The sequence below is a fragment of the Saccoglossus kowalevskii genome, chromosome 3 (assembly GCF_978046115.1).
Source record: "Saccoglossus kowalevskii chromosome 3, keSacKowa6.1, whole genome shotgun sequence".
Classification (NCBI taxonomy): Eukaryota; Metazoa; Hemichordata; class Enteropneusta; family Harrimaniidae; genus Saccoglossus; species Saccoglossus kowalevskii.
Window position 1 is genome coordinate 42,077,075 of NC_140643.1, and position 12,002 is coordinate 42,089,076.

General features: G+C 34.3%; 1 protein-coding gene across 3 annotated transcripts in view; it reads right to left on the bottom strand.

Annotated features, from left to right (window-relative positions):
• The window catches only part of LOC100376702 (filamin-C-like), a 108,876-nt gene that overhangs the window by 33,567 nt on the left and 63,307 nt on the right, over positions 1-12,002 (bottom strand). For 2 of the 3 annotated variants that reach the window (XM_085497234.1, XM_085497236.1), the window contains 5 exons: positions 11,616-11,739; positions 10,181-10,337; positions 9,830-10,019; positions 6,854-6,973; positions 5,272-5,522 (listed from right to left, as the gene is read on the bottom strand). In XM_085497234.1, coding sequence (XP_085353360.1) covers positions 5,272-5,522; positions 6,854-6,973; positions 9,830-10,019; positions 10,181-10,337; positions 11,616-11,739 — 842 coding nt within the window. The remainder of the gene's footprint in view (positions 1-5,271; positions 5,523-6,853; positions 6,974-9,829; positions 10,020-10,180; positions 10,338-11,615; positions 11,740-12,002) is intronic. The other variant, XM_085497235.1, reaches the window with a different exon arrangement.

Below are 12,002 nucleotides of genomic sequence, written 5' to 3' on the forward strand. Positions count from 1 at the left end.
GATCATCAGCAATCTCTTGCCTCCAATTATCTCTGTGACAGTTACTATATTTAGGATAACTATGCCTCAAGACCATTAGATTCATACATTACAGGTAGACATATTAGCATGTCTACCTTCATCCATATACTTTCCTCCCAAATTTACCTGATTTATGTCAGTAAAATATCAAAGGGGACACAATGCATGTAAATATTCATGAAATAACTATTGCCATGCTTGCCTTCATAATTAGAAAACAAAACAAAACAAAAACAATTTTGCTGTGATTTTTTGTGATTGTTAGTTTGCGAGTCTAGGCCAGTGCTCTCCGCTACCTGCTTTTTGACATTCAATCTGCATTTACAAAATTGGCTCTCTCAGAGAGCCATGGAACGGCACTGCTGTGATGAGTTGAGTTGAGTTGAGTTGAGTTGAGTTGAGTTTGTCACATATTTTGTGTGTTTTGACACTATATCTAAATATAAAGTATAGTGTATTTGTTAAAAAAAAAAATGCAACACACAAGGTGGCACTAGTTGTGTTTGTAATAAGTAATTCTTTGTCTGACTGAAGCTGCTGAAATTGTGTTTATAAAACTATGGAGGTAAAAAAGGCATCCAAAATAAAATTCAATTACTGCTTGAATTCAACTTGTATTTGCTTTGCTTTGATTGACAATGAGCTCTTCGGGTTGCTAAAACTGCATGTTCACCTCTGTCGGATTGAATATTTGTACAATGTATATACTAATTCTTGACACTAGAGGGCAGTAAACATACATGTACACAGCAGAAGAGGAAGCAAATAGAAAATAGGACAATACCAGACTTCATTACACACAAGTATTAAAATAACAAATTAAAATATATTGGCATTTACTAGCAACATATTTTGGATAAAACTTGTTTACTTATTATGATGAGATTATGCATGTATTTTTTGCCAAGCAAATCAACTCTCTCAGCAAATTTAAACTGTGCATACTGTCCAATAATAAGCAGAAGTCCCCGTGTTCTTGCCTCTCACTTTGAATGACAGTAAAAAAGAAATTAGGGACAACAAGTTAAAAAATAATGAATATTTCACAATAGAGTATCCAATTCATGCCAGCTAAGAGAGAAATTTATGATTTTCATAATTAAGTCAAACGCACATTAATATTACAATTTTTGTGTAGAATAAAACTATTTTCCCATCAACTTTGTAGCTGACACACACTACAATAAACAGCGCCCCCAGTGTCGCTGTCAAGAAAATAACAGATGTAGGCCACCAAAAAAAAAACAAAAAAATTATTTTCTAAAAATTGAAAATTAAAGATTCTTATAAAATTTTATTTCAGATTTCCCTGAACATTGAATTTTATCCTTTCATACAGCAGGAATTAGGATTGTGCTTGTGAGGGAGTCCATCTAATTCAGGTAGAGCGCCCTCACACATCAAAAAACAAGCAGCCTGTCGACTGAGATAGCTCCGCTATTAGCAATGCACATGGCAATTAAAGAACAGAAGATATCATTAGAAAATGAACAAATCTGAGAGAGGTCCACATGTAGTACCTATATGTATAATATATCAAAGCAATTGGATTTGCGGTTTTCAACAAGAAGTCGAAAATATCACTTTTTACCAAAAATTACAAAAAATATTCATCAAAATTAGAGAATTAAAGATATCATCATGAAATGAACAAATGTGAGAGAGGTCCACATGTAGTACCCATATATGTAATATCAAAGCAATTGGACTTGCGGTTTTCAACAAGAAGTCGAAAATATCACTTTTTACCAAAAATGACAAATATTCATCAAAATTAGATAATTGAAGATATCATCACGAAATGAACAAATCTGAGAAAGGTCCACATGTAGCATCTATATATGTAATATCAAAGCAATTGGACTTGCGGTTTTTAGCAAGAAGTCAAAAATATCACTATTTACCAAAAATGACAAAAATAATCACCAAAATTATAGAATTGAGGATATCATCACAAAATGAACAAATCTGAGAAAGGTCTACCCAAGGTACATATATACCAAGTATTAAAGCATTCAGGCTTGTAGTTTTCAAGAAGAAGTCGAAAAAGTAAAACATTGACACGGACGACGACGACGGACAATCACTCAGATGATAAGCTCCGCTCGACAAAGTTGACAGCGTAGCTTAAAATGCTGTTATCAATTGTGATCTACAGAATTCGTGAAGTTTTTGCTAAAATGACAAAAAAAAATCACTAAAAATAGAGAATTCAATATATATCACGAAATAAACAAATCTGATAGAAGCCTGTCTAAGCAAATAGAAAGGCAGTTTTCAAGAGAAGTGAAAAATATGATTGTTTTTTATCTAAAATGACAAAAATAGAAAATTAAGTAATTGTCATGAAACAAACTATTAAATCTGAAGTGTTGAGGCAAATCGGCTGGTAGTTTTAAAGAACATACTGTGTTCAACAAGAAATTACCTATCAAAGATTATTGTCATTACTAAGTTCTTCCCATCACAGTTTATATGGTTGTTACTATGGTGATTTGCAATTATTAGTGATGTCTAATGTCCCCAGGGCTTTGAACTTGCTAGTGAACTTGCTTACAAGAAATGCAACACACAATTGGTAACAATAATTCACATCTACTTAAAACTGATTGAACAACAACTTTCTCAACAAAACGTTTGATATACTTTGAATCAAAACTACTCGGTACTCAAGGTATTGAACCTACATAATCAATAACTGTACTCAACTGATTTAGCACCCATCGTTGACTAAGCACCCATCCTTGACTAAGCACCCACTACTTTCTATTTCTGGATTTAAGTTTGATTTAACACTCGCACCTGCTGAAACTCCCAAATTTGACGGTAACGTCATGAAACCTGATCATGCAACATTGTTGTACTTTTTAAAATAATTAGTGTCCATTGTGAAGATCATGAATAATTAGAAATTCCAGGACAATTGCCTCAATATGTCACAGCATTCTGATTGCTTTATAACAGACCTGCAGAACAACATGTTGAAAATTGCTTTGCAAAGGTTTGTGTATGATCGTAACATCTGACAACCAAGATAAAGATCTTGACTTCAATGGTTTTCCAAAAGACCATAATAAATTTTACACCATAAATTTTTATGATATTTAAATAATATTGTAGTAAAATGTGTTTATTTGATTGAGAACATTTGTTGGTTTTGTAAAAGTGTTGTCGAAATCAATTTCGAAATTTTGTCATCAAAGGGGTGTAATGTAATATCTGGCACATGGTGAATGAAAATTTGGATAATTGGTCATTTGGATAATTTTTCATGGGGATGGGAGATGGTGGGGAAGTGGTGGTGCTTGAGTGCTTAAGTGCCCACCCATAAAAACTAAATGCTAAGTCAGTCAAGTAAAGTATTAACAACAACAATACAACCACCATAGGCAAAGTTTCCCTTTATTCCTTTGTTTTCAGGCTAACAGCAAGATTTATTCCTGATTCACTTGTGAATTAATTTAATTTACTTGTCAGAGTTATTGTTTGTTTATAAGAACAAGTCTTGTATCAATTTTACCATAAAAGAATACATGTTAATGATTACCACTGCGAGACACTAAACCAGGAAGTAGAACTATCAAATCACTAATGTATTAGATAATATGCACTGATTGAACAGAGTATTTATGTAATAATAATTACTGTACAATGTGTCTTTTTAGCTAGCACATTGTTTTAGCTAATTTAGCTAATCTGCAATTTTGCTAATTCAAGATGTAGTTGATTTAACAGAAAAGATATTCTTACAATGAGCTTGTTGACACTGATTAAGCTAAATTGAGATTCTGGTGAGTTGAGTCAAATTTGCTAAATTTACATGTACATACAGCAATTTCAACACGTTTTACAGTTACCTGTAAGAATTACATACAGCTTTACATACATTTGTACAAGATATATTAAAGCCATTGGAATAAGGCAAAATGACTTGGCTAATCATACATTAGGTTGGTTACAAACAAACAAAGTTTATTACTTCCAAACTAAGCTCATAACATTTTCTAGTAATTACCTGCATTTCAATACAAATTTCAGTCTTTGAATTTTGTGTCAATCAACGGAACTAAGTTTAATCTCTGTTGTAATAAACCAGCACGTTAAAAGTCATACTCACATATTTTTGAAATTTCTTCCTCAATTTAGCGATCCGTGACTGAACTTTGACAGATGGCAATGAGGGAGCAACAGCTGGGGGCTGCTGTTCATCGGGATTTGTCAAAAATAACAAATAGTATGTGTGTCTTCGAGCCATTTTGGTTTTATCAATACAATGTAAAAAACCTGAACTTTGTCACTACAAAATTATTATTGTTGTTAGGTACGTGATAACATGTTTGCCCAATCCATGAATTGGGTTACCTAACTTCTGCTATTTACACAGCCGTGTCAACAAATGGGCCATAGATTGGATGCCAGAGTACAAACAGAAAATAGATCATTACTTTGATGTAGGAAATAAATACCCATTTTTAATTCAAAATTAACCACATTGGCCAATATAACCTTGAAAAAGACAGAGTGAATACACATCCTCTAATAAAACCCAACACCTCCCACCCCACCCAAAGATTTGGTGTGTGTGTGTGTGTGTGCATGTGTGTGGGGAAGGGGGTCACAGGTCAAGAAATGTTTCCCTGTTGCATGATTGATTTGCAACAAGCTTCTAACATAATCAAGGAATTCATGTAATGAAGATGGAAACAGTAGCTTAAGATTAGAGTTAGAGAGATATTCAGCTGTCAGCAATATGTACATCATGAAAACAATAAAATACAGAGAGGCCCCAGCATTACATAGAAGGCATTCTGAAGATCTATGCCATGGTTCAGATATCAACAGATAATTGATCTAACTACTGATAAATTTAGATGGCCCATAATTAAACAGTTTTATTATTTTAGTATTATTATTTGAACTGTATACATGAGTGATGGCTATTGCAATGTAGCCAGTCTACATTACCATGACTGCATGACAATGCACCTAATCACACATACTAGTCATAATTCATGACACTTCATACTTTGTGTATGACACAATCACGAATCTAGCAACCATCTCTATATAGTTGTTATACAATTACATCATTCTTTTACACAATTCACCAGCATTCATACAAACAACCAAATTTGATATCGTTGTTCTTAGAAGCCATAATATATAAGTTCATAATATATACACACAAGCATACTACAGACAAAAATACAGAAACATAAAAGTTGTTTTTTGCAAGAATTCATGACTCACCACAACTCTGAATGGACCACCAGTGATTGCAACACCACCAAACTTGATGTCTAAAGTATACCGACCAGAGGCTGGACATGTCCATACAATATCAAATGTACCATCACCATTATCAACCACTTTAACATCGCCCACATCAGTACCATCAGGTGCAGTAACCGTGGCAGTGACATGCCCTTTACCAGCATCTTCAGAGTTCACCTTGATGATGGTCTCCTCATGCACAGTGACAGTCTTTGTGATTGTTTCTCCTGTGAAATTAGATTAAAATGTCTTTATCAGAAAAGAATCCATGCATGCTACAACACTGTAAACGCAATAGGCCCTCCGTATATATAGGAATAACAGCATAGACACAAGAAATATGTAGGAGTTCCATAAATACCAGTAAACAGAATATTAAAAAAAAAATATGTATAACCCCTCGATACTAATTTAAAACTAACAACGAAAGACACGAAAAAGATGAGGTGACTAAATAAATCATCATATAGATAGTAAATAAATATGAACTATATATCCCCCTCCAATATAGAGAGGTTCACTGAGTATGAACACAGACAGTACTTCGAGGGTACATTCTTGGCATAAAAGGATGGTAAGACAAATACTTTAGAGTACGCAGCTATTCAACATGGCAAAAGGATTGGAAACGATGACTTGGATGAATGACTGCTCTAACTAACAGGTGCCGACCCAATTAATTTAACATGCTGTATTTAATAGATTGAACATGCAGTACATAAAATTGGTGAGATAAAGACATACATCTACGACAAGAACAACTAAGTAGGGTAGGAAAGCAGTTTTTAAAAAAAAAACATTTGAAACAAGATATGTGTTAGTTATCACAATACATTGCTGAGTCCCTTCTGAGTAGTTGGTAGACAAGTTTGCAGTTGTCATACAATACATACTACAAATTATTACTCCAGAAAGGGCATTTACTAGAGCAATAAAAAATTACATTGTCTGCAGTTCACTCATTTTTTTTTTCTTAGATGACTGCAAGAGAAATATGAAATGCTCAGCCTAAGAAAAGCAAATAATTTATAAGTAATGTATTTCGTTTAAAACTAGACTCAGGAGGGAATCTCTGTCACCTCAAAGTTACATAAACTTTTGAGGGAAAAAAGTTACAGAAAAAAAGCAAAATATGTATGTAAAAAGTGCCTGTAGTCAAAGTAACTTGAGTCATTTCCATGGCAACCTGTAGTAAAATATTCTAGCCAGACATGCTGTTAGTTCAATAATATTATAAAAAAAATACACGCAGAGGATTCCATCGGTGAGGCATGCAGGTCTGTAATTAAACTGGTTAGTATTAGCACTGCAGTGGATAACGTCAGTTGTTAAACTAGGATAACACGAGATGAAAAGACAGATTGGTTGTCATAGCAACTGACGATGGTGTGGTCTGGAAAACAACATGATGTAGGTTAGAATAGATGGGATAGGATGAAAAATGAGTATAAAATAAAGACACACAACAAGGGGCAAGTTTAGAAAAAAAAGCACAGAAAGAGAAACTGAGAAAGGTTCTCTTGAAGTGAGATGGAGTGGAATGGCTTTCTCCTCTTACTTGTTGTGGTTGTGGTAGTTGTTGTAGTAGAAGTGGAAGAATAGGATGACACAGAGCCTTGGTCAGATGCTGTGCTCATTTGCCTGACAATAGGAATATCCACATCACCACATTTAACACCTGAAAAATGGAACAGTGGTAAATGGGGGTACACGTACATGAGGGGGCAGACTTTGGGAAGGGGTGTCTTAAGTCAAAGAAAAAAACCTGTAAATGCAAATGGCAATTTTAGTATCAAGAACTTATTTTTTTGTGATTCTCTTTACATAATATAATGATGGATGCAACTTTATGGTGAACTGCAGCATGAAATGATGGAGTTTCAAATTAGACATGCAAATAATCTGATACTATGATGTCTGAGCACTTATTAACAGAATGCCATAACAATTGCTTTAGGAATGATTGAAATTTGAGCAAGCAAGCTACAGTTTCAATTTAAAGGGAAAGAGGGTGTCTTCAATCATGGGATATTTTGGCATCTGATATATATTTATGATGACATACCATCTTGAGTTAAAAGATGTCAGATCAAGTGAAAAAACAAAGAAATTTATAGAGTGGTCACAAGATGGCAGTCTAATCATTCACACAAGTTTTATAAACTTTTAAAAAAGTGAGTAAACACAATTAGTTTATCAATAGTGCCAACTAAATAAATCACCGTGAAATTCTCTTCTGAGTGGCTGACTAATTTGTAAGGTATTTTGTTGTTACAATAATGTGTGAAATTGTTTATAAAATGACATTCTTTGGATTTTCATGTGGAGATGTGTGATCATGTGAAAAATGGAAACTATTCTAGTGTTATCCAAATCACACCAAAACTTTCGCAAAAAAGTAAATAATTTTGGCGTTCCAATCTGACCAACTAAGGATTATCTGCAACTCATTATTATTTTCATAGATATTTTGTTTCTAAAACATTTTTTATACAGATAGAAAGTTAGCTAACATTCCTATATTGGTTACTGTGAGCTATGTACAAGTGCCATAAGTAAAGATTGAAAGTTAGCCAACAGTGAAGATATATTCAAATTCATTTGTTGTGAAAAGTTTAGAGCAGATATTGGTGCAAATTACATTTATCTGTATATAAAGAATACCTGCCTATAGTGACCACCTTTGGGCAGTAAAGTAACCTGTATATAAAGATCCCACAAAAACCACCTGCCTAAAGTCACCACCTTTGGGCAGTGAAGTAACCTGTATATAAAGATCCCACAAAAACCACCTGCCTAAAGTGACCACCTTTGGGCAGTAAAGTAACCTGTATTTAAAGATCCCACAAAAACCACCTGCCTAAAGTGACCACCTTTGGGCAGTAAAGTGACCTGTATATAAAGATCCCACAAAAACCACCTGCCTAAAAGTGATCACTTTTGGGCAGTGAAGTGACCTGTATATAAAGATCCCACAAAAACCACCTGCCTAAAGTGACCACCTTTGGGCAGTAAAGTAACCTGTATATAAAGATCCCACAAAAACCACCTGCCTAAAGTGACCACCTTTGGGCAGTAAAAGTAACCTGTATATAAAGATCCCACAAAAACCACCTGCCTAAAGTGACCACCTTTGGGCAGTAAAGTGACCTGTATATAAAGATCCCACAAAACCACCTGCCTAAAAGTGATCACTTTTGGGCAGTGAAGTAACCTGTATATAAAGATCCCACAAAAACCACCTGCCTAAAGTGACCACCTTTGGGCAGTAAAGTGACCTGTATATAAAGATCCCACAAAAACCACCTGCCTAAAGTGACCACCTTTGGGCAGTAAAGTGACCTGTATATAAAGACCAACTGCCTATAGTGGCCAGTGAACTTGCTTGTATGAAGCCACAATGATGGAAAGTGATTGCATGTTCAGTAATTTACATTAGTTCCAACACGGACATTTTCAATTTAACAAAAAAACAAAACAAAAAAACAAGCACATTTTTATTTATTCTCTACCTTCAATTTCCACATAAAGACCAAATGCTGATATGAACAATTTCCTTGTGTACCATATGCACTTGTTCAACAGTATATTTGAATGCAATTTTAAAAGTAGAGTATTATCAAAATTAGTCTAGGATATATAAGGACTCAATATCGGTACTCTCATTATATTTTTGTAAAATGGGTGACCACAAACTTGCATTGAGTCAACTATCCAGCATGCTATATATAGGCAGATATGTGTAAAAAAAAATGGAGCAAATGTAGCCGCTATAGGTGAAGTTGGTCTCTGTTCCAATTTAAAGTACATTGTCTTCATTTGGTAGTTTATGTACACTTACATTCTGAAAGCATGCAAGGTTTCAAGCTTTAACCAACAAAACTCCGAACCAAAATAATCTTATCTCTGTCATGAATAAAGTGTTTGTGCTTGCAATAAATTTAAATAATTTGTATCCAATCTTAAATTGGCCCTCAGGTGATATTATTTACAAGGTATTTGTTTGATGTAATGGAAAGTATGTTAAGCATCTATTCCCCCTTGTACTTCTGATGCATCTACATGATTTGTTTAATTATTTCAAGTCATTGGAGCATTATACACATCAACACTAGAAAGCATAATTGTCTTTACTTTTGAATTACCAACATGAAAAAAGTCACAGACAAGTTAAGATCAAAGTAAATCTTAATTCAAAGAAACACAACCATTGAAATTTGAAATGAATGTTACACAACTATATAGTTAGGCGTTGTTAGTTGTTAAGACCCACTCATAACGGGTACTTACTCTAGACAATCAGGTTAAGGTCAATTGGAGAAAAAGACTTGCATCATGCCATGCATTTAAGGCTCACTTCACAGTCACATTTGCCAGTCAGCGAAGTGTCATGGTTATGTCAACAAAAGTGTAATACCACACACACACAAAAAATTGCAATAATCAGTCCAAAACCTTTCCAAATTCAAACTGATTAACATCATCAAACACGAACTGATATATATATAAGATGATAGAGTACTGATTGACCTACCGACAATATGGCACTTGCTGGCATCCCCAGTGGGGCTAGTGCGAACTTGAATCGGTGAGTAAGGCACATTGTCACCACCGTATTTCACTGTGATAGTATAGCGACCAACATCTGTCGGTGTATAGATAATTCTGTAGGTGCCATCGCCATTATCGATGATATCAGGTTTGATGTGCTTTCCATTAGCATCCTTCATTTAAAGAATGAAGACATAAAAATTAGCATTTTTTACCAAAAGTTAACAGCATATATCAATGCAATGAACAAATCAGAAACCAACGAGTTGCATGACAAGCTAAAAATCACATTTTACAAAATATATTTGGGTTGAAATTCAAAATGCCAACTTACAGTGATGGTGATAGTGAGTTCGGCATCACCAGCATCCCTTGTATCAACAATGAATTCAATTGGTAAACTAGCAGGGATTCCAGTTTTTTCCAATCCTGGGCCTCGAACTTTGACCTTGCTTGCATCATGAGAAGGAAGAATCTTGGTATGGAATGGGCTAAAATGCAAGAATAAGGTAATGATCAATGCAGGAATGAGGTAATGGACCATAGTATGTTCTCCTAAGACGAGTCATACAAGTTACAAGAAGTGAGAGCTATGACATTTTCCATAGCTTTTTGTTGATGATTATGTGTGAACAATCATTTTATTCCACAAAATGTTAATAGACCATTTTTAATACCTTGCCATATCTTGCCAGATTCTGTAAATGATTGTATCACTGGCCATACGTTACATTCTAAAGTAGGTACACATGCAGAGAAATCATCTGTTTAGCAGTCAACATTTTGCAATGCACAATCATATTGGTTTATGTTTGTTATAAAGTAATATATAAAATATTCAAAATAATTATTAGTGTTTTCAACTATAATACATGCATATACATAATTGCATGGCCTTGAGTTTTTTGAATTTGAATTCTGGCATCTACTGTGCATATACATGGCTGACGTGATGGAATTTTAATTGTCTATACCATAATAAAAAGATATCATCTCATTTATCATCTTGTTCAGGACATGTTTTTTGAGAAGTAAAATGATCAGCAGTTAACCATAATAATTAGATGACCATACTATTGTATGTGCCATGATGTACTCTTTATTTATCAAGTTTGAAAGTGAAGGCATGTAAGTAAGAGATACAAGTCTGGAATAGAATTTGTTCAAATGTCTGCCAGTCGGCCATCTTGAGCAAAATTTCCAACAACTACACATTTTATCAAGTTTGAAGAAAATCTGACAACATGCCCAAGATATGGTTCAAGACCTGTCACAAAATCTGATTTTGGTGCATTTGGTGCAACCATAACTGAATTATGGAATAACCACACATGCATATGTACCATATAAGGTAATAAACTCTGTGTGAAGTTTAAAAGAATTGCTTTTTGGGTGTCCAAGATATAGCATTAAATGCACGCATGGATAAATGTACGAACAGACACTAGCATGCGACTAATAATAATAATTTTTTTAATTTTAAGCCAGGCAGGTCCACCCAAGGTACAGAGTATCAAAACAAGTGGATTTGCCATTTTCAAAAAGAAGTGAAAATGTAATAACTCCATTTTGACTAAGTCAACAATTTTATTTGTTTAACATTTATTCATATTATTATTCATATAAAGTTGATTCTGAAGGAAATCTCAGCTCAAGTGTCTTTTTCCATTCGATTCAGAAAGTTCTAAATTAGGCTCCATGTGAGACCTCATCAGAAGCTGGAAATCTTCTATTGTTGTTTCCAACAGGAAATCAGTTAAAAGTCTTACCTTTGTGGAATATGTTGGTCAGCATATTTGACATCCACAGTACACTTGCCCTCTTGTTGTGGTAAGTAGGTACATTCAAATGTACCATCTCCATTGTCCTTGATCTGAGCTTTCTCTTTAGGCCCTACAAGACAGTGGATACATGTACAGTCAATATGTGACAATACTAACAAGTCATTGTCGATGACATAGTCACCATAGGCATGAAATATCACATGACTACTAAGGTGTACGAACGAGTTATGGCTTTGGGGAACTACAATCGTTTAAATAAGATGGCTACCAGTCATCCATTTTTTATTTAATGATACCAGAAACACATGTGTGTTTGTCTTGTATGTCAGCATGACGTTTAAATCAGTCCAGGCATATCAAAGATACATTTAT